This window comes from Paecilomyces variotii (genome assembly GCF_004022145.1).
Source record: "Paecilomyces variotii strain CBS 101075 chromosome Unknown C8Q69scaffold_7, whole genome shotgun sequence".
In the NCBI taxonomy this organism is placed as follows: Eukaryota; Fungi; Ascomycota; class Eurotiomycetes; order Eurotiales; family Thermoascaceae; genus Paecilomyces; species Paecilomyces variotii.
This window is the reverse complement of record NW_021167146.1, coordinates 376,935-401,364: the sequence shown is the minus strand read 5'-3', so window position 1 is coordinate 401,364 and position 24,430 is coordinate 376,935. Positions and strand designations below refer to the sequence as shown.

General features: G+C 49.3%; 10 protein-coding genes across 10 annotated transcripts; 4 read left to right on the top strand and 6 right to left on the bottom strand.

Moving 5' to 3' along the window:
* Nucleotides 1-3,371: 3,371 nt before the first annotated feature.
* On the top strand, nucleotides 3,372-4,600 carry C8Q69DRAFT_291879 (kinase-like domain-containing protein). The gene has a single exon (XM_028627025.1). It carries the CDS (start codon nucleotides 3,460-3,462, stop codon nucleotides 4,450-4,452), a length of 993 nt encoding a protein of 330 aa, XP_028484059.1. The 5' UTR covers nucleotides 3,372-3,459; the 3' UTR covers nucleotides 4,453-4,600.
* A 1,262-nt stretch (nucleotides 4,601-5,862) lies between these two features.
* C8Q69DRAFT_521786 (putative COPII-coated vesicle protein) lies at nucleotides 5,863-7,440 on the top strand (the record flags this gene model as incomplete). The annotated part of the gene is made up of 2 exons (XM_028633523.1): nucleotides 5,863-6,469; nucleotides 6,545-7,440. The coding sequence occupies 2 exons, from the start codon at nucleotides 5,863-5,865 to the stop codon at nucleotides 7,054-7,056; spliced, it is 1,119 nt and encodes a 372-aa protein (XP_028484058.1). The 3' UTR covers nucleotides 7,057-7,440.
* C8Q69DRAFT_291895 (putative myosin heavy chain, embryonic smooth muscle isoform) lies at nucleotides 7,441-9,817 on the bottom strand. Its single transcript, XM_028627026.1, has 3 exons — nucleotides 9,470-9,817; nucleotides 8,776-9,402; nucleotides 7,441-8,706 (listed from the first exon to the last, which is right to left on the bottom strand). The coding sequence occupies exons 1-3, from the start codon at nucleotides 9,524-9,526 to the stop codon at nucleotides 7,504-7,506; spliced, it is 1,887 nt and encodes a 628-aa protein (XP_028484057.1). The 5' UTR covers nucleotides 9,527-9,817; the 3' UTR covers nucleotides 7,441-7,503.
* Nucleotides 9,818-9,949: 132 nt separating this feature from the next.
* Nucleotides 9,950-10,996, bottom strand: C8Q69DRAFT_470107 (hypothetical protein). Its single transcript, XM_028630811.1, has 3 exons — nucleotides 10,661-10,996; nucleotides 10,527-10,604; nucleotides 9,950-10,454 (listed from the first exon to the last, which is right to left on the bottom strand). Exons 1-3 carry the CDS (start codon nucleotides 10,833-10,835, stop codon nucleotides 10,186-10,188), a joined length of 522 nt encoding a protein of 173 aa, XP_028484056.1. The 5' UTR covers nucleotides 10,836-10,996; the 3' UTR covers nucleotides 9,950-10,185.
* On the bottom strand, nucleotides 10,994-12,961 carry C8Q69DRAFT_291828 (FAD dependent oxidoreductase). Its single transcript, XM_028627023.1, has 5 exons — nucleotides 12,526-12,961; nucleotides 12,159-12,448; nucleotides 11,522-12,098; nucleotides 11,192-11,466; nucleotides 10,994-11,131 (listed from the first exon to the last, which is right to left on the bottom strand). Exons 1-4 carry the CDS (start codon nucleotides 12,770-12,772, stop codon nucleotides 11,213-11,215), a joined length of 1,368 nt encoding a protein of 455 aa, XP_028484055.1. The 5' UTR covers nucleotides 12,773-12,961; the 3' UTR covers nucleotides 10,994-11,131; nucleotides 11,192-11,212.
* Nucleotides 12,962-14,159: 1,198 nt separating this feature from the next.
* C8Q69DRAFT_507786 (Maf1 regulator-domain-containing protein) lies at nucleotides 14,160-16,983 on the bottom strand (the record flags this gene model as incomplete). Its single annotated transcript, XM_028632918.1, has 5 exons — nucleotides 14,160-15,149; nucleotides 16,372-16,646; nucleotides 16,698-16,815; nucleotides 16,883-16,916; nucleotides 16,973-16,983. 5 exons carry the CDS (start codon nucleotides 16,981-16,983, stop codon nucleotides 14,160-14,162), a joined length of 1,428 nt encoding a protein of 475 aa, XP_028484054.1.
* A 906-nt stretch (nucleotides 16,984-17,889) lies between these two features.
* C8Q69DRAFT_291871 (hydrophobic surface binding protein A-domain-containing protein) lies at nucleotides 17,890-19,141 on the top strand. Its single transcript, XM_028627024.1, has 2 exons — nucleotides 17,890-18,653; nucleotides 18,715-19,141. Exons 1-2 carry the CDS (start codon nucleotides 18,306-18,308, stop codon nucleotides 18,904-18,906), a joined length of 540 nt encoding a protein of 179 aa, XP_028484053.1. The 5' UTR covers nucleotides 17,890-18,305; the 3' UTR covers nucleotides 18,907-19,141.
* C8Q69DRAFT_291799 (hypothetical protein) lies at nucleotides 19,048-20,921 on the bottom strand. Its single transcript, XM_028627022.1, has 5 exons — nucleotides 20,572-20,921; nucleotides 20,362-20,512; nucleotides 19,888-20,306; nucleotides 19,705-19,829; nucleotides 19,048-19,648 (listed from the first exon to the last, which is right to left on the bottom strand). Exons 1-5 carry the CDS (start codon nucleotides 20,678-20,680, stop codon nucleotides 19,190-19,192), a joined length of 1,263 nt encoding a protein of 420 aa, XP_028484052.1. The 5' UTR covers nucleotides 20,681-20,921; the 3' UTR covers nucleotides 19,048-19,189.
* A 535-nt stretch (nucleotides 20,922-21,456) lies between these two features.
* On the top strand, nucleotides 21,457-22,491 carry C8Q69DRAFT_291749 (hypothetical protein). The gene has a single exon (XM_028627021.1). It carries the CDS (start codon nucleotides 21,567-21,569, stop codon nucleotides 22,440-22,442), a length of 876 nt encoding a protein of 291 aa, XP_028484051.1. The 5' UTR covers nucleotides 21,457-21,566; the 3' UTR covers nucleotides 22,443-22,491.
* Nucleotides 22,492-23,089: 598 nt separating this feature from the next.
* Nucleotides 23,090-24,376, bottom strand: C8Q69DRAFT_291533 (hypothetical protein). The gene is made up of 2 exons (XM_028627020.1): nucleotides 24,143-24,376; nucleotides 23,090-24,081 (listed from the first exon to the last, which is right to left on the bottom strand). The coding sequence occupies exons 1-2, from the start codon at nucleotides 24,166-24,168 to the stop codon at nucleotides 23,166-23,168; spliced, it is 942 nt and encodes a 313-aa protein (XP_028484050.1). The 5' UTR covers nucleotides 24,169-24,376; the 3' UTR covers nucleotides 23,090-23,165.
* Nucleotides 24,377-24,430: the final 54 nt, after the last annotated feature.

The following is a 24,430-nucleotide window of genomic DNA, read 5'->3' as shown; positions in this document are numbered from 1 at the left end:
TCTGCACAATCGCGCACCACTGACTCGAGGACATCCAATCTGTCTCGCAACGATGATTCTGTATCTGGAGGTATGCAAACTGTGATGTCGAGCCAAGCGTCCACCGCAAGTGAGAAGACGACGGACAGCACAGCGGAGGGACCCGGACGAAGAAGACTGCAGAGGCCTCCATCCAAAGGGTCTGATTTGAATGCGACATCCTTCCCTTCGAATGCCGCGGGCGGCAGACGCGGCAGCGTGGTTCGGAGACAACCCTCAACTCGAGAGCAGAAAGCACCCTTAGGCCCGCGCCCTCAAGGAAGTCCTGTCAAACGGTATATTCCCCCCCGTTTCCATTCTTTGTCAGAACATGACTGACCATCCGTTATTTTAATCCTTCCAGACACACCTCCACCAGTTTCTTGCATTCTGTCAACTCATCTCTCGATTCGACTAACGACTCTAGTGAAAGCCACTCCATCAGCAGTAATCCACGGCTCAGCCTTGGGACATGGCAAAGGGTGGAGAATCAACAGACTCCACCGGACAGCTCTGAATTCCTGGCTCCTATCAACTTTGACGATTTCCATAATAGCATTATGGGGGAACCAACTTTGAATCATTTCCCCATGCCTGGACACGCAGGTGGTGGGGGAGGTTATGACAACAAGACTACCACGTTCAAATCCAACAACCCTTGGGCTAAAGTCGGCCCTGGCCCCGGAGCTCAATCGGCAGGAAGTGGTTCTAGAAACCGACCAGCTGATACCGGAGGTCAGGCTGGGCAGATGCCCCCTCCGCCTGCTCCTGCAACCTTTCGACGACGTCGACAGAGTCTAGCGCCGGCACCCTCTTCCAACCCTATTCCTACGAAGGCGCCCCGAAAGTCGGTTGGACCTGGAACGATTCCGCTTGACAATACTGCTGGAGGAGTTGCACGGAGACGGCCCAGTCTGGTAAGCCGGAAATCCAGCAACGACACGAATAATCCAGACCAAGGGAATCCTACGTTTCGTACTCGACCATCAAATATTGACGGCAATGGTGACGACTCCAAGCTTCCAGCGCCGCGCAACCTGAAAGCGAAATCGCTGCTACCGCCTTCGAGAGAGCCCCGAGACAACCTTTTGACTCCGTCAGGTTCTGAACATTCAAGATCCTCCTGGACGACGCCTTCAAAGACTGGAGCAAGCCAGCCAACAACCCCTTCTTCCGCCAAGAGGGTATCCGTTATGCCACCTCATGCTACGGGTCTTGGTGCACGTACGATAAGCCCCACGGATGCTAGGCGGATGCAGAGAATGTCTATGATGCCTCAGGCTCCTCCAGTGCCTCATACTCCCCCAACTCAACCGGAGAGGGTGCCTTCACGTCCTCGTTCGTCTGCTCAATCACCATCAATGCTACCAAGGAAAAGCGTGACGCCGTCTTCCACTAGAACGACGCCCGACCCCAACCGCAAATCCTACAGCTCTGGCATGTCTCTGTCGTCTGCCACGAGCTACAATTCAATACGAAATTCGAATGGCTCCTTGCAGCCTCGACTCTCGCAGAATCTCTCAACCTCGCGGCTGCCAACACCGAAACCCCGTGTGGAAAGCATGGCTGCTCCTGAGGCGGAGGAAGTTCCCCCGGTGCCTGCTATTCCCAAAGCGTTTGAGTCACCAAAGGGCGAGAACGACCCAGTATTCCCTAATTTCCATAACTCGACTACGATACCATCCGAGCTTGCTGTGCAAAATGTGGGTTCCAAGCGCAACTCTGACTCTAGCGGTAACACGGCTGGTCCTAGCCAGGACAATCCTGCCGTTCCTTCAAGCCGACGGGCACCGAAGACTCCTGAGGCCAAGGTGAGATCAGCTGCCCCTATGGGGAAGAAGAATCTTCAGCCCCTCAAGCTTCCGCCTTTGAATCTACTACCTCTGAGTACACCAGTGGCTGCTAAGATCGAGGCCCTGAAAGATCGCGACGCCTCGTCGCAAGCAGACCTGGGTACCTATACTACCCCTCCAAATCTCAATACATCGAAGACTCCAAGCACACCTTTAACTGCATCAAAGGCAGGATTTTTCGACATATATGGTGAACCAGACCCTATGCCCAAAACGTTGGTCAGGAGCAGCACATCACACTTTGTCCTTAGTTCGACTACGAGTGGCTTCAGACCAGCCAGCAGCTCCAGTGCACTCGGACAACGTGAGCTCTCGAACGAGGACAGGACCTCGTCTCCGTACATCACGTCGTTGCCAAAGACCAACGGCGACATAGTACACAAAAGCACCGCAGACACTGCGCAAAGCTCACTCCCGGCGAAGCCAATTGGACCGCGTCCCCAGACACAGAGTTCAGCATTCTCTTCCAATACTGAAACGCTTAGTCAATTATCCAGTCCTACGGACCCGGAAACCAGTAGTGTTTCCGGTTCGTCCTTGAGGACCAGGCTCAATCTGACCAGGAAAAGCAGCACCTCAAAGGCACAAGCTACCGCGGGGACTGAGGGAGACCCAGTCAAGTACGATAACATGCCACCACCTCGACTTCCGGCATCTGCTACTTGGAACAACTTGTCTACTGCTTCCAACACGAGTCCAACTCTGAAGTCTGCTGCCAAAGCTAGACGGAAGTCTTCAATGTCGGGCATTTCAAACACTGTGACGGCAAAGAGCCACAACGTTGGTAGTGATAAGTGTCGGGGTCTTGACCCTAGTCCGTCGACGACGGATAGCGGTGGAACGGAGGTTTCACATAACCGCTCCGCATCGTCGATCCTGTCCCCTGTCCACAAAATCCTCAGCTCGGCGAAATCAAGTTCTGCTCTTAGACAGCGTCCTTTAGACCCGAACGTGGACCCTGATGATCTTGCTGCGGAAGAGGAAATGAGGCGGCTGGGAAGCAAACGGAAAGATTTCGAGACAGCTGCCAAGCAGCTTGACGAACTGCATCGCCGAGCAAGCCCTAAAGAGCGAGTCAGTCCAGGCCAGGCCCTAAAGATGGCGAGCCTCAACATATTTGAACGAGGAGAGATCATCGACTTCAAGGATATCTATTTCTGCGGGACGCAGAAAGCTAAGAAGCACGTTGGAGACCTCAAATCGCAATCGGCAAACTTTGGCTATGATGACGACCGAGGCGACTATAATATCGTCATAGGCGATCACTTGGCTTACCGTTACGAAGTCGTTGATGTCCTGGGCAAGGGAAGTTTTGGCCAGGTCGTGAGATGTGTGGATCACAAGACGGGAGGCCTCGTTGCAGTTAAGATCATCCGTAACAAGAAGAGGTTTCACCAGCAGGCGCTCGTTGAAGTCAACATTCTTCAGAAGCTAAAAGAATGGGTAAGCCAGTTATCGCTCCTCTGCCTTTACTGCCTGAGTTGCTAACCCGATGGTACAGGATCCTCATCGTCGCCATAGCGTAGTGAACTTCACCCAGAGTTTCTATTTCAGAGGTCATCTGTGTATCTCGACTGAGCTACTTGGCATGAACCTTTACGAATTCATAAAAGCCCACGATTTCAGAGGATTCTCTCTGAAACTGATCCGTACCTTTACCAAGCAGCTTCTCAGCACGCTCATCCTCCTACAAAGCAAAAAGGTTATCCATTGTGACCTGAAGCCGGAGAATATTCTTCTCGTTCATCCCATGCGGCCTGAAATCAGGGTAATCGACTTCGGTTCGAGTTGTTTTGAGCATGAAAAGGTGTATACCTACATCCAGAGTCGATTCTACCGTTCCCCCGAGGTTATCCTTGGCATGTCGTATGGCCTGCCGATTGATATGTGGAGTTTGGGATGTATCCTCGCTGAGCTATACACCGGATACCCCATATTCCCTGGAGAAAATGAGCAGGAACAGCTGGCCTGTATCATGGAAGTATTCGGACCGCCGGAGAAACATTTGATAGAAAAGAGCACCCGCAAGAAGCTGTTCTTCGACTCGTTGGGCAAACCGCGGTTGACTGTGTCCTCGAAAGGACGCCGACGCAGACCAAGCTCAAAGGATCTCAAGCAGGCTCTCAAGTGTGACAATGAGCCCTTCCTTGATTTCGTTGCGGGTTGCCTCCGATGGGATCCCTCCCGCCGGCTCAGTCCGACTGACGCCCTGAACCATGAATTTATCACTGGCATCAAAGCCCCGAGTCGATCGCGGCTCTATCTTAGCTCCAACACAAGCTCTCCTGTGAAGCGTGTGCACACAATGTCTACACCATCGTCGCGCCCTCTTCCGGAGCCCCCGGGCACCAGTCTCAGGAACGGCACGGCGGTGAAGAACGACTTGTCCAACAACTCTCCCATGAAACAGACGCCTGTGAAGAGAGCACCAAATGGTGCGCAGGCACCGTCATCGGTGAGAAAAGCATCCAACGGTGGTTCTCTATCTGGATCTGCCCTGCCGAGAGTCGCTGCGAGGAACGTCAGTTCGAAATCTGATCTCGCGGCGGCAGCGGCAGCAACAAGTCTGGTAAGTTTGTGACCATTGGTACAATTCTCCGGCGCCAGAAACTCCAAGCTAACTGTGGCACAGAGATCGAGATAGCCGCTGGCTGCGTTGAGTCGCTTTTTTCTTTCTTATACATTTTTAATAAACGTTTTGATTTTGCAGTTCTCTTCTCTACTGTCATTATGCAGCATAGACGGGTTAGGGATGTCAGTGCTTTGCCTTCCGAGTAATGATTAAACTGAATTGGATTCGACAAGAGAGCGATCGATCGCCGGGAGAATCCGTCCTATACCCCTGTTTGAACACCTGCATCTGTTGTGAAAGGCGAAATGTGTTTTCTTTTTCTCTTTCGGTCCGCGCAATTACTCCGTGATCCTCTTATGACTTTGAAGTTCTTGAACCCTGGTTCCCCCTTTCCACGCTGCGCCGTTGTTCCTCATCTTCCATATCCATCATCTGTCTTGCTGTTAATCACACAGTCCTGGGAAGTAAGTTGACAATCATCGCTTACTTGATCATCATTGTACAAGCATTTTCGCCTTCGTTCACATATTTTTTTGGGAAAGGGTATGAGTTACATTTTTGCCGCTCATCACGTATGTGAGGGGCATAGACCTGTTGCGCCAGGGGAGCGTGAATGCATGACTGTTGACCGTTTACAGCGAGCTTAGAGACTGCCCGCTATCATTGGAAATACTTAACATACAACCTGCGATATGTAGAAATATTTGTGATATCGGCCACTGCCTCAAAGGCTGACGAGCTTTACTCTTAGCATGTAGTGTTCGTACTCGAAGAAACCGAGCATAGATAGAAGAGTAATCATAGAGTGGTAAGCAAGACGCGACAGTGGTTGGCAATGGAAGACATTTGTGCATGTCACTGTCAGATATCTCGGTCGATAAACACAAACTGAAAGACAGGAAAGCTCGCAAGCAGTTTTATGTCTCCTTGCAATACGGAGGGGTTTCTATGCGGGCTTCTAGTACTTCGCGGCAGGTTCCGCAGCGCGTTCCGGAATACTTGGCCTCTCCGCGCTTATTATTATTGATATCTCGTCTAATACAGTCCCTAGGAACGTCGCCTTTCAGACGCTTATGCTACACAGGTCCTGACCTTCGCATTCCCTCCTCGGTCTCTCTCCTTAATTTTATTTGCGTCTTTTCATCCCAGCCGGTTTCTTCATGTTTCCATCCACTGTATGCTGAGCACTGGTCCGTCGCGATGAACGGGTTCGCCGCGCACGGCCTCGATGAAGATCTCTTCGGGGAGAAAGCTGGAATTGGGTCTGGATTGAAGACATTCGATGCTTTCCGTAAGTACTGTATATATCATTGACTCAGTATCTTGGAATTCAGTGGCGTGAGGCCTGGTTTCGGGGGTGCTTTGAGTTCCAACTGCTATCGACGCCCGCCCGATAATAGAGCTTCCGCTGACCAGAGCATGTACATACATCTAGCAAAGACAAAACCTGACTACACATCTCCGTCTCGACGCGGCGGACAATGGACGGTCGTCATCCTCGTAATATGTACTATTCTCAGCTTCTCCGAGTTCCGCGCCTGGTTCCGCGGCCACGAGAACCATCACTTCAGCGTCGAGAAGGGTGTCTCACATGAATTACAACTCAATTTGGATATGGTCGTCGCAATGCCCTGCAATAATGTCAGGATCAATATCCAAGACGCTGCGGGCGACCGTATCCTTGCCGGTGACATGTTAACTAGGGAGGACACGAGTTGGAAGCTGTGGATGGACAAGCGCAACAAGGAGATGTACCATGGTATCCATGAGTACCAGACGCTCAATAATGAAGATACGGCGCGATTGTCGGCGCAGGAGGAAGATGTCCATGTCCGTCATGTGTTGGGTGAAGTGAGGAAGAACCCGTGGAGGAAGTTCCCCAAAGGACCGCGTCTGAGGAGAGGGGATGTTGTTGATTCTTGTCGTATCTATGGCAGTCTGGAGGGGAATAAGGTCCAGGGTGATTTCCATATCACCGCCAGAGGACATGGGTACCAGGATTTCGGGGCTCATCTCGATCACAAGAGTACGTTCTACTTGCTCCTTGGTTTGCTATTCAATTTAATCGAGATAAATACTGATGATCTGTTGACATGAATAGCTTTCAACTTCTCACACATGATCACTGAGCTTTCCTTCGGACCTCATTATCCCTCGATCCTCAACCCTCTCGACAAGACCATGTCAACCACCGACCAACACTACTATAGATACCAATACTATGTCAGCATTGTCCCGACCGTCTTCTCCAAAGGCAGCATCTCACCAGATGCCCTCCCTTCTCCATCCTCCCGCCGCAACAGGAATCTCGTCTATACGAACCAGTACGCCGCGACGAGCCAGTCACACGCTATTCCAGAAAATCCATATAATATTCCCGGCGTGTTTTTCAAATACAACATCGAACCTATCCTGCTACTCATCAATGAAGAGCGCGGCAGCTTTCTCGGCCTCATTGTTCGCTTAGTAAACGTTGTCTCTGGAGTCATGGTCACGGGTGGTTGGTTGTACCAGCTCAGTGGATGGCTCGTTGAAGTCGTGGGACGAAGAAGAGCAACGGGGAAGTCTGAAGGAGTGCTGAATGGTAGACATTCGAATGAAGATGACGAATAAAACCGCTTCGCCTTCAGATAAAATCAGCGCCTCCTTCCCTTTTTGGGGGAGATGCTCTTGTTTTGGAAGTATTATATGCGCATTGATGCATGGAGTAAATGGTGTGGAGTTCTATGTTTTCATGTTCTGTTGTTTTTTCAAGCGTCGTTTGAGATATCTCTGTATTGCTATAACTATCTATCTACCTACCTAAGAAACTGGCATAGGCGAGCAAGACCTTTTATCTTTTTGGGCCTTATCGAGAGAAAAGTATCAGTCCATAGATATCTGTGTTGTGGAAAAAAAAAATCCAAGAAAATCCGCGGGATATCATTCGTTTAAAAACCCATGTCGTAACTACTTAATCTGTCCTCCTCATGAACAGCAAGCATATATAATAATACAGACCACCCGAGACCACTACACGAAAGAAAATATAGGTCATTAGACACTAGATACTAGAGTCCTTCAAATCTCGAATATCTCTCCCATGCCGACGCCTGCGCCCTCAGCACCGGCTCTGCTGTCTACTAGGTCGAGGCGCCACCCCTTCCAGTTGTTGAGCTTCGACTTGACCTCGCGGACCCATTCGACACGCTTACGGGACTCTTCTTCTGCCTGTGCACGCGCGAAAGCCTCTTCGTCGAAATCGTCATCGTTCTCGGAGAGAAGTTCCAAGCTTCCTCGGGTAGCTGGGGGGTGTTGACGAGATGGAGGACGATTCCATCCGTTATTTCCTCCGGTGAAAGCTGCAAGACCGCTTGAGAGAGCGGCCGTTATAGAGGAATGCTGAGATCGGCCTGCGGTGCTGCGGCGGCGAGAATGGTCAGGAACACCACCGATGAGATCTACATCGTCGAAGGTATTGGCAGCGGTGGCAGCCGGGGATGTTATCGCATGTTCTTCTTCCCCTTGTAATTCTATTCGGCGCTCTTTCCAAACTCCACGGCGGAGGTCGAAGACTTCTCCCTCGAGCTCACGGACTCTTCGCTCAAGGCGCGCCCGTTCTTCGTCTTCCAGCTCATCAAGCCCTTCGTTGTCCTCGCCAACGGCTTCTCGCTTGCGTGCTCGCTCACGTTCCTCTTTGAGTCGTAGATTTTCGTTCTCGATCGTCACCAGTTTCTTCCGCAGATGGGCAACATCCTTTTCTGCCTTTTCGGCTTCGCGCAGCCGTACCTGGTTTCGAGACTCGGACTCCTTGTGTAGGTTGCCCAGTGCCTGGAGCTTCTTTTCAAGGGTCTCAATCTTCTTGTCTGCTGCAGCCTTCGCCTCCTTGAGCTCGTTGATCTCGCGCTCCTGGCTCTTAATTAATGTCTCCGTAGAGGTCTTGTTGACGCCCTCGTTAACTGCTTTCTCAGCTGCTCGTGTGAGGGCATTCTTGGCATCTGTGAGTTCAGCTTGCGTCTTCTGCAAAGCAGCTTCACTGCGGGAGAGCTTCTCCTCCAAAGCAGAAATCTGCTCTTCATGTGAGCTGCTCGTGGTCGACTGAGAGTTCAATTGGGCTCGTAAATTAGATATCTCCAATTCCATTGCCTCAATGGTAGAAGACTTGGATTCCAGCTGCTGCACGAGATCCGATGGAGATTGCGATGTACCGGCTATGCTGGCTGTGGATTTGTGTGTCTTGTGGAGATGCGAATTCTGGCGTTGTAACGAGGAAATCTCAACTTTCTGTATCAGATACCTAGTTAGCTGAGTCCTGGGTAATTGAAGGCGTGTAGTCTTTCTGTGTCTACTCACCAACTTATCAACCTCCGATGCTCTCTCCTCGGCCTTGCTCAGCTTGTCCTTCAGTTCTGCAACGTCCACGCTCGCCTCCCGGAGATCTTCCAGTTGCTCTTCTGTCTTTTTCCATCTCCCGTTTGCCTCTTCAAGATCCTTCTCAAGTTTCTTATTCTCCTTCTCGAGTTCTTCGATTCTGCTGGCTTGTTTTCGATAAACCTCCTGTACGCTGTCACCATCAGGAGTCAAAGGAGGAAGAGGCGGCGACTTGATGCTGGCTAGAGGGTTCGGGGAGGAGCTTCCAAAGGAGATCGATGAATTGCGGAATGAAGATGATCGCATTTTAGACTGCACAGAGATGGAGGGCTGTCTCCGACGTGCATCACTTACGGTGTCTGCTTTCACGTTTCCTGGTTCTGCCTCAGGGCCGGGAGATGTAGGAGCTTCTGGCATAGGCTCCGTAGCCGATTCTTCCACCTTTTCCTCTGGCTCGTCTGCCTTCTCTTTCTCTGCGTTCTCCGTGGTTTCTGCCGCATGGTCTTTATCCTCTTTAGGGGGTTCCTCGGCTGGTGTCGTGTCCCCAGCTGTCTCTGCAGCTGCGCTCTTCTTGCTTGATTTTTTCTTTTGCTTCTGCAGCTGCGCGACCTAGAAAAGAGCGTCTATATTAGTACACAGGTTCGAAAATCCGACTACTGTGAACGGGCCAGCTCACCCTCTTCTTAGCAGCCGCGAGCTTCTCCGCCTTTGCCTTTGCCTCGTCGTCGGCCATTCTGTATTATGCGGTACAACAGGCCTCAAATGAAATAAATATAGGAGCTGGCCCCTTGTCTGATTAGCCGCTGGATGTTGTGGTGATGTCTAGGGAAGCTGACACCTTGCGCGCGGCGGAGGTATGGAGTGGGCAGCTTTCCGCGGAGTCGGGGTGCACAGACCATCCTCCCGCTATCACAGTAAACAGAACAATGTTATCGGATGATACCACGCTATTATCTATGCTTGCATCAAGGCCAAAGATGAGTTTTACCTCAACAGCTATGGGGGAAAATTATCTCTGTTACAGTATACATCCCAGTGAGCAGATTATGGGTTGGTTTCCCAGATAAAAGCTTAAGTAATAGTGCGGACGCAGCCTTGTTACTTATCGGCACGTGATACAAGTATATATTTGAACTTCCAGTAACTTTTTCCCCTCAACCATCTCCGAATCCCTCAAGAATCCCTTCTTCTTCTTCTTCTTCTTCTTCGATGGCGTATTATGGCCTGACAAATCCCTCAGAAATAATTGATTTTATTGCGTCCCCTTCAGCCCAGCTTTACGCGGAGAGTCTTACCAGCAAAGCAATAATACCCCGTATCTCTTAGAAGACTATCTATGTAGATCGTACCTAGCCCACTAAGAGAATATGCAAATGCCGTTGTTTACCCCCGCTATTTCTCCATACGAGCAACCCTTTCTCTTAACTCGCCAATTTCACGCTCATGCTTCTCGATATTAACCCGCTGCAATTCATCTTGCTTATCAATAACAGCCATAATACGTCCCAGCTCGCGGTCCTGGCTTCGTTCGAACGCAGAAAGGTAAAAGTAACCGCTTACGCCACACGCTGCGCCTCCCGCTAGAAGAAGCATCGCGAGCGGGGAGACCTCTCGTAGACCAATGTCTCCTGCATATCTGGTCCTTCCGTCCTCTTTTTGTTCTGGAACTATGCGTTAAAACGGGTTTGTTTCAAATGAGACATCGCGGATAGTTATTAGATTAGGTATCCTACCTGGGGGTTTTGAACTAGGAATAATTTCCTCCGTTTTCTCTTCGGGGCTGATGGGACGTTCATCTGGCTTTCTTTGGTCTGGAGTTACGGTCAGTTTCCAAAACTTGGAATTAATGTAGAAATCAGAAAAATACAGGCGAAATCTTTCGGGGGGACTATCTCAGCTGTCTGTTCCGCAGAGCTGACGGGCGCGTTATAATTTCTGTCAGCAGCGCTGATGGGAACACTGTATGATCGGGACTGGATAAGGTGATAGCGAGAGAAAGGGAAACGATATGGAAAGAGATATTTCGGCATCAAGTTGCGCATGGCCTTTTCGTAGATGTTGTTTGTAGTTTAAGGTTTTTTATATTGAGATAGTGTTCCTGCTGTATGGAGTGCTAAGATGGTATAATATATGGCTTTATCATCATCGCAATTACCAGTTTGCTAGAGATTATGGGAGTACTAATCAATTTGGAACAAGAGGATTCGCCATAATGAGTATTACTTACGTCAGGAGGAGGAGGCAAAGCTTTCTTTAGGGTTTGGGGATTGCGGCACGAGTCAACAAGGTTAGAGCGTTCGCATTGAAATTCCTACAATATCAACATATAAAGGCAGATCTACCCTTGCGAATGTGAGTATATCCTAAAACGTTCATTGATCGTTAGATAAGACCATACCTGCTTGAACACTGGCTACAATCATGTCGACGGAGTTGGGAGATCATCCAAGATCTCATTTTTCTCGCTTTCCATGCGTTCTTCCGTAACCTCGAACATCGGAGGAAGTCCCGTCTCCTCGAATGACTTCCCATCACAAAGCATCTGCACCAGTCCTTTCGCCGCAAGGAAGATCACAGGCATCCCGTGCCCAGAGAAACCAGCCAATATGGCCTGTCCTTCCTTGCCAGGCACATGACCGACATAGGGCATCAGATCGGAACTTTCTCCCATAACTGTAACCACGGTCAGCAAGAGAACCTCGTAGTTATATCAATCCGTACGACATACTGCCTGACCACACTTTATCCGTATATGCATCGCTGTCTTCCCAGCCGACAAATGTCCTTTGCATAAGGCCGTTGAAGTAATCTTTCCCGGATTCGATAAGTTTGCTGTCATCCGCCACGTTGTACCATTGTGGTATATCGCGCCAGAAGCTAAATCGACCGCCACCGACTACGATGCTTCCATCTGGCCGTGGAATCAAGTAGTCATAGAGCGAGGGTGTGTACCGAATGCAGTAGGTGAATGGGAGGTAAGGAATAGATTTCCCTTCTGGAACCACTATCCGGCTGCAGTTACCTCTCACTGGGATGATCTTATTGCTGAACTCCGGCGCCAGTCGCGACGTATATGCGTTAGTCGCAAATATCACTTTCCTTGCTTTTACATTTCCTCTCTCTGTCTTTACGAGCCATCGGCCGCCAGGGAGCGGACGATCAGATACTTCAATCACAGGAGTCATGGTCTGTAAGTTGGCTCCCCTCTTGATGACGGAGTTCAGTAAATGCATTACCAGTTTATACGGCCAGAGGTGGCCTGCTGTGAAGGTAAAACAAGCCACAGCTCCCTTTACCCCTGAGATCTAGAAAAAAAAAAGACCTATCAGCAAATGCCGCACTGGAGGATATAATCCTTTTCTCACCCTCTCAGCATACTTCCCCGATATAAACTGAACATCGTCCAAGTCGGCTGTACCCTCTTGTATTAAGTCGTGGAACGCCTTTTCTGCATCCTTAGCCACGCTTGGATCTATGATAGCATCGCATGTTCTGGTCAGGACGAAATCGCAATCTATCTGTTCTTTTTGTACCAGATTCTTGATCGCGGTCAACTGGGATGCTTCGAACCGAGCTAGCTGGGATGCTGCTTTTGGTCCGTATCTCTTGGAGTTTTTCGGAATACTGTAGAATATGTCTGGTTTTATATGTCCTCCTATGAACCTAGTGAGCCATCTATTTGTGAACTCACGACTATGATTTCGAAAGGAAGAGAGGTCATTTTGAGCGTACCATTCCGACCTGTTGCTCCAGAACATGCTTCACGTGCCTCCAGAATCAGCACAGATGGCGGAGATGGGTTGCCATCGTAGATGTGATAAGCCAAGGAAGCTCCTGAGAACCCGGCTCCAACGATGAGGATGTCGCACTCTGTGGGAAGATCTGGCGTGGAGCGGTGTTTGTCTAGTCCATGGGGTGACGTCCGCCAGAAGGGCAGGGTTGAGTCCGACACAGGGATCGGTCCCTGATGAGTGGACATTGTTGTCTACCTAGTCTAGACAGGTAGTAAGATCGCATAGGAAAATCCTACTGACATTAAAGTGAGTAGTGGCTATTTGCTCAGGGCTCTTATCGCTAGACTGCATCTATCGCGGGGTAGCTTCGACCGCCCACTTGGCTATAGATTGTGACTCAGGATATAGCCCCATCACACATCGTCCATCGCACATGGAAACTGGGATTTGGGTTTTATTGTACCTGACTGTACCTGATCGACAGCTGATCTACGCGAATTTACCGTGGCAAACGAGCCGCATTAGTTACGCCACAGGAGCATGAACTCTTTGGTTAACTATTGCCCGACTGTATCACTCTCGAATGAGGCTCACTGATGAAGATGGCCCATCCTGTGTAGGAAGCTAGATCAGCGAGTCTGAGTAGAGATGATAGAATTGTCTACAATCTTTGATTTTCCATCTATGATAGACGCCTATTCGTGGAGGTGGTTTGGAAGAGACGTATATGCTTAGATGGGATTGTGTGTTTTGCATTGGCCATTCAGTACACGCTCTGCGCGAACCAACAGCAACTGGCATGGAGTTCTACCATGAGATCGATACTGCTTCATTATGCGTGTATGGTGATGTTAGTTTACAGTCTGTCTGTAAGTTTATTTTGAGCATGAGATGAAGCTACTGTCGTGGAGTCATTTCATTGTGAAGATTAAGGGTTTAGGAGGAGAAGAGGTGAGAAATCCAGAAGTTGACCGTGAGAGAAAGAATCCGACGAATTGCTAATTATGACGATGATATCATGACATGGGCGGAGCAGTCGGCAAGAGCAAGACGCGTCAGCCTCTTATCAGATAGATCGGAAGAATACCCGATTCGAAGTGCGATTTCACGCTTCTTTACTCCGCACGCTCCGTTAGTCCGTAACAATGTTATGATGGAATATGCTCTCTTTCAATGAGTTAAGAATTTGTACATTCAAGAATCATATCGAGTTGTAGACTTAGGAAAGGCAAGCTAGAGTTCGATTTCCATCGGCCCCCAACGAAACGACGATAGGAAAGATGGGAAAAAGACACATATACACGTACAACGTTGCATTAACAAGCACCAACGCCGCTCCAGCCAGCCTCCAAATGCCCATTGACCCCACCATTATAATGGACTCCCATTACTTCGCGGCGTGTGCCACTAATGCATAAATCATGGTATCACAAGAACTAGAAAGAAAAGAAAGAGTAGTTGTAGTCAATGGTTCAGACGGCCGCTCCCACCAACCGCCGAACGCCCGTGTTTCCAGCACGCATTTCAAAAGGCAAGAAACGGACCGCAACCGTGTATCAAGTAGCTCCTGCAGCGTACACCGCTTGGGGTCCGTTTCAGGTTCATATGAATGGCAGACGTAAATAAGGATACTTAAACTTCCATCGAATCGGCTATCTCCTCGCTCATGGCACGTACTGCGCCATTACTTCCAGATCTTGACCTGAAGTCTTCATCGCTCAGGACGTAATTGTCATATTCGTCAACGGACTCACGGCGATCTGGGGTTTGAGTAACTGCTTCATGATCGTATGGGTCCTTGTTCCTGAAACCGGGACGCTCACCGAGCCAGTACCTAGCGCGTTTCCGCGCTCCAAGGTCAGGGGTCAAGTAACCATCGTCAACTGTCCTTTTGCCAACCGGTGTTTCAGTCCCATCTGGAGGAGAATGGCTGAGAATACTGATCCCCCGGAGATAGATGTAACAGACGCGCTTTCGGTTCTTGTTGAAAAAGAAGTAGTTCAGACTCCAAATAGCACCGTCATCTGCATCTGATGGATCTTCTTCCGGAGAGTACGAATATACGGCACATTCCTTCAAGGACATTTGCTCGTCGATTATCCGCCACATCCTCGGCCCCCATGTGGGAGTAGCATCTGGAGCATATGGGGCTGTGGTGGTCGTGGGAGACGGAGGAGTCCGGTCGCTTGTAAGACGAGGCTTGAGGTTGAAAAGCGTAGTATCAATGGTATTCATGACCCTCTTGAGGCTCCTTTCGCGGCGGAAGTCGGTCGGGCGCAGGATGTGAGAGAAATCGTAGTCAGGATGACTCGCATTGAGTGTTGCGATAAGATACGCAAAGGTGCGTCGACTGGAGTGCTCGCTCAAGGGCCCAAAGGGACTCGATCTCGAAAGGTTGAGGGAGATTGCCGCGTCGGACGCGTTCGGCGGAGACAGTGATGCCGAGAGGCGCAACAAGCTCTCGTACTGGGATTCCAATGACTGTTCGATGTTCTTGTATAGTTTCCGGTCTCCCCCAGCTGCCTTTGTAGTGTAGAGATCGCATCCTCCAACGACGTGGCAGTCCACCGTGTCGAAATTGAGAGCACCCGTGACGTCCTCAAACTCGCGAAGAGGTAGGAACTGGACGTGCCATATGTCAGTTAAAAAGCTCCAAGACCAGTGCAATCATCGTTGATTCTCTGTGAGACTATTGTTACCAACCTTCATGTTGGTGAGTCTGCAACTGTTATCCTGCAATGACTGGTGACGTGGCTTATCGGACAAGCGGTGAAGCAATCAAGGCGGGATCACACCAGAATATGTGAAGTCGGGAGATCAAGTCGCAACTGATAGATGATCTGATAGATGCGACAAGAATATCGTCAGCGAAACAGCTGGCTGCTGCGCGCCTGGTTGTGAATCCCGGGAAGTTGTAGTGTCGTTGATAGCCGGTTGTAGCGCGACGATCGGCGATAAGGCTTTCCAGGCTGGCTGCAAGGACAACGCTTACGCGATCGACTGGCAAATCACAAGTGTATCTAACAAACAGAAAATCTGATGGACAGGGCCATGGAGAAGATAGGAGATGGAAGACACAGCAGGGACAGGGGATAAGATATGGGAGGTGATACGATCACGGGGTGGAGATGCGCGGTTGCGACAGCCGAGGGGAGATCCATCACGTGGTTGCGGCCTGGACCACTGATATGGCGCGATTACTTCACACTCCACGACCGGAAGCGACACTGGAGGAGAGCAGACAATGGGCCAGCACGGATGCGATCGCTCAACGTCATGGAATGCCTTTGGCTCCTCCCAGGCCTGGCCGGTCTTACCGGATACCCAATTCTTTCATGTTCGCAAGGATCTCCTCTGTGTCCTGAAAGCAGTAGAACGTCTCTCAATTAGTGACAGTCAAGTAGGTAATGAAACGCCTATGTATGTCCAACGCCCGTAATCCACCGCGTAGCATAAAGAAGAAACGCAAGACACATCCGCCGGCGGATAATCACATAATCTTGGTCACAACATCTTCCTCGACCTGAGGTGCGCAACGGAGATTAGCTCGGTGTCGAAATTGTGCTAATGAGCTATTCCATTGACAGGACTCGACTCCACCAAGAAAGGGAGCCTGTGGAAGACGACACGGGTGGAAGCAGATAGAAACAGCAAGACCAGTGATCAGGGAACCAAGCAGGACACAACCGGAAGAAATGTATGCCAAAAAGGACATGAGGCATCTGGAACCGAGCTGTACAGTAACCAGGATGAAGATGTAGCAAGGCCAGCATCCCTCCGACTGATCACAACAGAGTCCGCGATGCATCTCTCGGCGCCAAAAGAGAAATCACATCTCACTCACCTCCATATCTTCCAGGCTGTCCTGCTGGCTGATGCACCTTAGCACGTTCTTCTTGCTGCTCTCCTGCATCTCCCCGGCCAACAGTAGTTCATCTAGGATGAAATATGCCTTCTGAAAGTTGAAGATGATGTCTAGCTCGCACACATTGCCATAGTACTTGTCCATCTGCTCCACGTAACGATGCACGATCTCGAGTGTAATCAGTTCATTATCGGTCGAGGCGCAACCGGCGATAAAGAATAAGGAGGCATAACGTCGGTACACTATCTTTGAGTCTGGTGAACGAATAAGTCGAGTCCAGTCAATAACAATTCCAGCATGCCTACCTTTGTATTCGAGGAAGTTGCACATGCGCGTCCGTCGTGACAGAACGAGCTGAGTGACATCTTTGATAATCTTGGCCTTCTCCTTAGGAGAAAGAGTGGTGAACCATTTGGCAAGGCGCTGGAAAGAATTTGTTTGGTGAGCTGGAGTCAACGGGGCAAGTAGTGCGGTGGGCCACGAGACGTACCACTTTGCCTTGTCTTGACAGAAGGATGAGATAGCTGCAGAACACGTTAGTAACGATCAGTCGGTAGTGGCAGCAGGATAGAGTATTTACGTGATCGCCATAATGTATGCCGAAGAGATGCGACAGGGAGTGGTGTGCCTTTTTGCGTTGGTGACGAGGTTCGAGACTACAGCCAGGGGAAATTGTACGGGCGGCGCTTCTGCGACTCCGCGAGGGGTTTGAACTACGTCCCCACAGCTTAGTCTATCAAGCGACGCAACACCTGAACAAGATGGTAAGCTTATGACTGACTCAATACAACTGCGGCATAGAAAGGCATTATTGTCAATGGTTATCATTTTTAGATCGCGTGTTGCTGGATCTCACTGTTCTCAATCACAAAATAGCATGCGCCTAACTATATTATTGGTCTGTTTATACACGTGGCATTTCTGTATCCGAGACCTCATCAAATCACTATGTAGTATGAGTACGGAGATCCAGTATTCAACTTCTTGCTACCTTTGTCACACATTGCGAAGGTGTACCTACCCTATCCATCTCACCATTGTCCTCCTGGATCTGCAACCTGGCAACATCAGGCCGACGTGACAAGGCCTTTCATCAATCCCTTCACCTTTTAGTTTACTACTTTTGTTCAATGGAATCCAGCTATGGAGATAAATCTCCTCAAGGCATCTTATTCCTTATAACTCCCTTCTATACATCCCCGAACTTCGACTTTGTCTCCTTACGCCTCCGTGGACCGGGTTTGTCCCCGCGGCACAGGCTCCTGGAAAATCCGTCTACCCCGCTGACTGATTTTCATTATTGGAGATCCCTGAAATAGTCAGTGAACAACTTCCGCATGCTGACAAAAGAAGTATCTGAAAGTCCCGCCTCCCTGACCTGGAGGTTCTCATCGAGCTATCAGTAAGCTATAATGCCAGCAATAAAAATGCATATACTCATAATCCTGGAACTACCATCACTCTCATTTGAACGTATATGCAGGGCGATCTTCCCTTTGGATCAGGTCCGCCCAATCAAAAGGTCAATTGATATACTTTGGTGACAAAGGGAAATAATCATGATGAGTGAGTTTCTCGATAGGGAATAGATTGTCCATCTGGGATGGTCTTCGACGGCGTAGGACCCTGAAAATGGAAACGAAGTGATGACAGTGATCCAACTATTTGTGCGACGGAGGCACTGTAGAAGTGGTCATCATTGTCTGTTGTTACTCATCAAACGTACGTATGTAGTAACTAAATCTTTCTTTTTCCCTAGCGGGCATTGGGTTGTCCATGGCTAGGTATTTTAACATTGAGCCCCTCGAAGAGAGAAGTTGGGTTATCAATAACGTGGTGTTTCTTTTCCTCCTCCATCACGCAGACTTGAAAAATTCCATCCATTCCATTTTCATGGTATCATACCAAACAAAATGGTGGCATGCCAACTATTCCAAGCCATAGTGGCTAGTCTCATGATTGGGGTTTCTTTCAGCGCACCTCTTTTCAAGCGCGAAGCTGCCACAGTCCTCTCCGATCTGGATACTATCAGCAAGAACCTCGCACTTCTAGACTCAAATATACTGAACTTCGATGGTAGTCGCTCCGATACCATTCCTCTCTCAGACAGCACATGGACTGTCATGAGAGACCTGAACAAGACCATACTCGACACAAACAAGTCTGCTACGTTCGACCCGACTGATAGCGTCACTGTCACAGAAGCATCTGTTGCACTCGAACCTATGATTCTTAGATCCTTGAACGATATAAGCGCAAAGGTAGGTATTCTGCATCCTATCTTATTATTATCTGCTAGGACATAAGTGCTAATGTATATAGCATTCCAAACTCGTATCTGCCAATCAAGGTGGCGTGGCATTCGCCCGGTTGGAGTCACTGCGTACCCTCACGGATCAACTTGCTCGCGCGTTGGAACAGAAAGTGACTGCGACAAATGCTAGCAACATCGCTTCTGTTACTTCAGATGTTGACTCTGCCTACTCGAGCGCCATTGCACTTTATATGACTTGACGGTAGAGGGGTCTATGTATAAATGAAGACGCTCGACACGACTCAAGATATAGCTACGGCATACTGTTTGAATCCGCCGCAGGATGAACCATGCAGCATACCAGCAAAGAATTAGTGAGGTCAGCTTAAACAAAATATGTCTCATGATTTGTGCTATCGGCGTATATTAGAGATTACAGGCACTGAACCACCTCAGCCCCTTAAAATAGTCTATGTACTCACATAAAGCATGTACGTACGGTCATAAACCAGTCGTGAATCACGTAAAAGCTCCCAACCTCCATCACAGCTTCCCATAATTTTCTATTAGTTTGTCCACCAGCTTCGTGTGATTGAGTGATTTGAGCGAATCAGCGCTACCGTCACCCAAGCTATCCGTCAAGTTTAATGATGACAGGAGATGGGATCCATTCCTCTGGTTTATCCCGTGGATTGTGTTGATAATTAATCCCGCGATAGGCACCTGTGCCTTAAGAGTGAGATTTTTCAGCACCTTCTCGTAATAGGGAACGGTAACGCCCTCGTAAGTGACGCCTGTCCCGATAGAAGTGAGTTCGATATAGCCATTCTGAATCGCACTCCGCTGAGTCTGTAGGATACTAGATAGATTCTGTATAATCTTGTGCAGATCTAAAAAGCCACGAACAGGTGCACTGTTATTGCCGGGCCGGATAACAAGGTCGTTTATCGTAGCGTTTCCGATCACCAGATCTCCGCTCAGCAAGTTTAAGGTTGTATTTCCCTGGGCATTGTAAGCCTTACAGTCGCTCCATGGATAGCGAGAACACGAGTACTTACAATCTCCAGCGTCATTACTGACGGGTTGGGCAATGAAGCATTGGCGAGAAGGTTCGTACCGTCGGCCTCGGGTGGCAGAAGCAATCTGGAGTCTTCGATTGCAAATCCTTTGAACTGATTGAGAGCTAGGTGCGATAGTCAGAATGGTGCTCGCGGGAACCTTGTGGCAATATCTGTTCCTACCATTTGATGGGACCTCTTTGTACATATTCAAGTTAGCATGTAGCTTCCCCATGTGCACTGTTGATTTGCCTTCCATCCCCACCACGCCTACATCAAGGTTCACAGCATTATCCACGAACGCCTGCCAGCCTGTATGGTTTATGATCGGCGTGAATTGATTAGAAACGCCAAGTGTGGTATTCCCATGCACCTTCGTGGCCGGTAGGTAAAGGTTGACGAATGGGCTAGGGCCAACTTGTGGAACAAAGAGACCGAGAGTCATGGCATCCATGTAGACTGAGAACCCAGCAAGGTTCAGAGCAGACAACATGGTCAGTACCACAGAGTCTGGTCGAGGTTGCATGATATGCGCTTCTGTGATCACGAGCTTCGATTTATCAAGTACATCTTGTGCAATGGCGGGGACAATAAAAACAAATCTTATTCCAATGTCAGGATTGCAAAAGAATGGTCATGGACAGGGGCGACACTCACAGGATAGGCAGAAGTATTGCAGCCAGTATTATTGCAAGCAGGACATAGCAAAACCAGAAGCGGCGGAAATGGCGCTTGATCTTTTTCCCTTTGGCATGAGTAGACGTGCCATCAGCACCTTCTACGTATGCGGCCCCCGCAACCTCGCTTTCTGTGACGGCGTCAGTGCGATGGGGAGCAGAATAAGATCTTTTCTGTGGCCCTTCATACCTTTATCCCCGAGAGTAGCTGCTAACGGGCCCCGGTTTGCGCCAATGACATATTTGGACTCTTTGTCTTTCATATATGCCTTGCTGTCGTCCTTTTCGTGGGAGCTCATGATGACAAACGTCCAAGGACCTGGTGTTCAGGAGACAAAGGCGCTACAGAATCATGACCAGCATGGACTTTGGCGCGATCGTTGTCAGGATGACCCTGGGGACAGACTTTTCTGGGGTAGTTAAGTATAGTAAACATGCACAAGATCTGGGGACGAGCGCCCGCTCTTTTAAAATCGTTACGCCCCCATCAGTATCTGCAGTAAACTCTGAGACTAATCTCGCGGGGCGCCTTCCGCCTTCACAAAATCTGCCAGTGATCGTCTTACTTTGGGCAGGTTGGGATAAGTAAGGTTGTACTCTGTAATTTTGCAGACATTGTCACACAAGAAGCGGAAACGAAGATCAGCACACACTTGGCCGCCCTAACGGCGCCGGTACTCGACCGGAGCTTGGACTAGGCAATAGCAGCAATCGAACTCCTGCTTGATTAGAAAAGGAATCCTATTTGTTTGTTCCCAACGTCGCTGAAGTTCTCCACCTCTATGGAGTACGGAGTAGATCTTCGGGTCATCCAGCCGCGCTGGAGAACAGGTTATCCATGTTGGATTGCAAGGGAAAGGACAAAGCTATGGGCCAGGAACCAATGCTGTATCTGCGAAGAAGGCGGAGGGATCGTCCTTTCCTGGACAATGTTCACACGGTCGGGCTATTTTCTTTCATACTAACACTCGATTGCTTGTTATGAGCGTTCAGTTAAGATCGGCCTAAATACTTCAGCTTGGCATCAAATCGCATTTGCGAGCGACTGAGCACCATTAGCTCGTTGCTGACCTGATTCTCCTGCTTCTTGTTCTGCATTTACTTCTGTCCCATCTGCAACTTCGATCACTGAGCACCACACGAGAACTCGAATCCAGCTTCTTACAGCGGAAAGGCAGTGACAAGATGGCGAGTAAAATGGAAGAAACGACGACAAAAGAGAAGATGGAAAAGCCTGATGTGGATATCAACAGCAATCCTTCTGTGTCTTCTCATTCGGATTTGCTGGAGGCTCTCAGCAAGATGAAGGAGCTCCCGGACATACTGCAAGAAGGTATTCTTTTCATGGGTGGAGGGGTCGCGATCCTGCTACAAGCAGCCATACCAGGCGTCATCAAGGAGCCACAAGCGAGCGAGGATTTGGCAGTCCATCTCCTGGAAAATATTCAGACGACGACAAGCTACATCTTCTGCTTGACATTTGGCAGCAAGGCACAGAGAAAGTCCCTCTTAGACATGCTTAATCGCGGCGGACATCTTCTGAATGGCAGCGATCCTATATTCCGTCTCTGGGTTACCGCTACCCTCTATGCAACTGCTACGGATATATACCAGAGGATATACGGAAGAGTCGACTACCGCACCGCGGAGCGAGTCTATGAAGAATATACTCTGCTAGTCAGCGCACTCAACATTCCTCCAGAGCTGTGGCCAAAGGATCGTCAGAAGTTCTGGACGTACTGGGATGATACTATTGTGAACATACGTGATTGCCCCTTCAGAGGACTAGAGAAGGATCTAGTCCTCAACTTCAAAAGGTTACCCGGTTGGATACGATTTATGAAACCATTTCTGCGGGTTCTAACGAGCGAAATGCTTCCACCAAATGTCCGGAAAGGATATGGACTTAAATCATCGAAGGCTCGCAGAGCCTTGTACAGAGTAACTCTGGGCTTCGCTGTTGCCGTCTATCCTACGTTCCCAAAGTCCATTCGCTCTTATCCCCAGAGGTTCTACTTGAAAAAGTTAGAGATCACATTAGGAGGCGCCGCCTCCGCTTGAGAGGGACAATCATCTCCACAGGTTTTTAGTACTATGTATTCCATAGCAATTACTGCCGACGCACATCCTCCACAGTCCATCCACGCTTTGACTACAAGCTTGGAAATCGGAGGACCATGTAAGCTGAAACATACCACGGACAAAGTACATCTCTGCAAAGAAAGAGGGCGGCCACTTGTGAGTACCAGTGGCGTGCTGCTATGTTGGGACCGTACCTCCTTCTCATTCCCCTGGATTGAATCATTTCTCGGGCATGTATCCATAAACAGATAGCCGGTCTGAGCAGTTGACCACTCAAAATTTCATGGCGGAAAGTGTCCAAGATCCGTGTCAAAAATACCGTTCCTGGAAATAGTAGTCATGAACTAGTCTCATAAATTACCACCGCAGCACGCTTAAGTATCCTTAGTTGACCCGTGCCCCAGACCCGAGGCGCAAATTCCCCGCGTGGAGGCGGATTCAGGCGCGGTTCCGGCTTGCCGCGATGCAGTGGAATTCAATGTCGATTCGCTGAGTGTAGCTGTGGAGAGATTACGGTTGCCTATCTCGGGCAGAGAAATGATGATCTATGATTCTATAGAGTCCTTGACTCCTTGGCGAGATTGCTCAATGATAGCGGCTATCTCTGTCCCGCTTCCCCAACGCTGGCTAAATCAGGTAAGAGGCAATTACTGCAGTATACTCAAGGTACAGGAGCTGAATGAGGCCGTTCTTGCTACCAAATCAAATATTCTTCTGCCTATTCTTTAAAATCTCCATTATACTCTGCAGCGTATCCTGAATCTCTTCCACCCGACGCTGCATCGTATTTTGATACTCTGCAAGCTGACCCTTCATCGTATTTTGAAACTCTGCAAGCTGACCCTCTAGCCGACCCTCTAGGCGATCAAAACGCGCGGAAAATAGCTGTTCCAACCGTCTTCCTAGAACCTCGTTTTGATTCTTAAACTCCTGTTTGAGCTCCTGGATATCCTGGCTCCGAGCCTCCTGCATGTGCCGAACCATTGGTTCCATACTTTTCACGAAGCTGGATGAAAATGATGACAGGATAAGAGGGAGATTCTGCGCCGTGATTGCAGTCTGAGCTTGTCTAAAAGATCTCGAGGAGCTCCTACTACTAGGCGGTTCAGGTGACGGTGAGGATTCTGGTGTAGGAGACTGCGAGTCCAATTCTTCAGTTCGTCGCCTCTTCCTCCCCCTCCTGCCTCCCCGTGGACCCCGATGGATATTATTTTGTCTAGCAGCAAACCGCTCCTCTCTCTCCTTGCGTTCGGTTTGCTTTAGTTTGTCGATAAATTCGATCCAACTATCCACCGCTTGCTTCCAATGTGTGTCTGACGCAGCAACACCTGAAGCTTGGATTGCAGCATCGATCTCACGTCTTCTCCTCTTCTCTATTTGCCCAATTGACCGATCGACACGAGCATAAGCTCTTCCGAACTGTTGCTGCATCCAGTTGCCACATCTTTCCCAAAATTCTGCGCGCGGAACTCTTTTCTCGGCATACTCGTGGCGTCGACTCAGTAACCAACGAATGATTTGCACCTCTTCTTCCTCCGAGAAATAAACACGTTGCCTTCGATTTGAAGGTCCTAGTTGCAGCAGGCCAGAGCTATCGCGAAACGTAGGTAAAGGACTGCTAGACGGAATATGTTAGTTCGTGATACCGACGGTTGGCGTAGGAATTTGGTGTGTCAGACTTCAATATGGTTATTGGCCGGCTCATTTCTACCCTCCTGCGATCTTTCTGATGACGAGCAGCAATTCTATAATAATAATCGGTCGCGATCTCCTACCGAAGAATGTACAGTACGTGATCACATTCTCCTGCACCGCGTAACGCGTCAGCGACGTGAAGGCTTTGGCGTTAGTGGAGTTCGGCGAACTATCTGCAAGAGGTTGGCGTATCTTCATGCCAAGGCGCAAACCTTACCCGTATAGGGGATATGCCGATGCCAAAACTGCGTTGCAAAACTCCCTCTATCTGT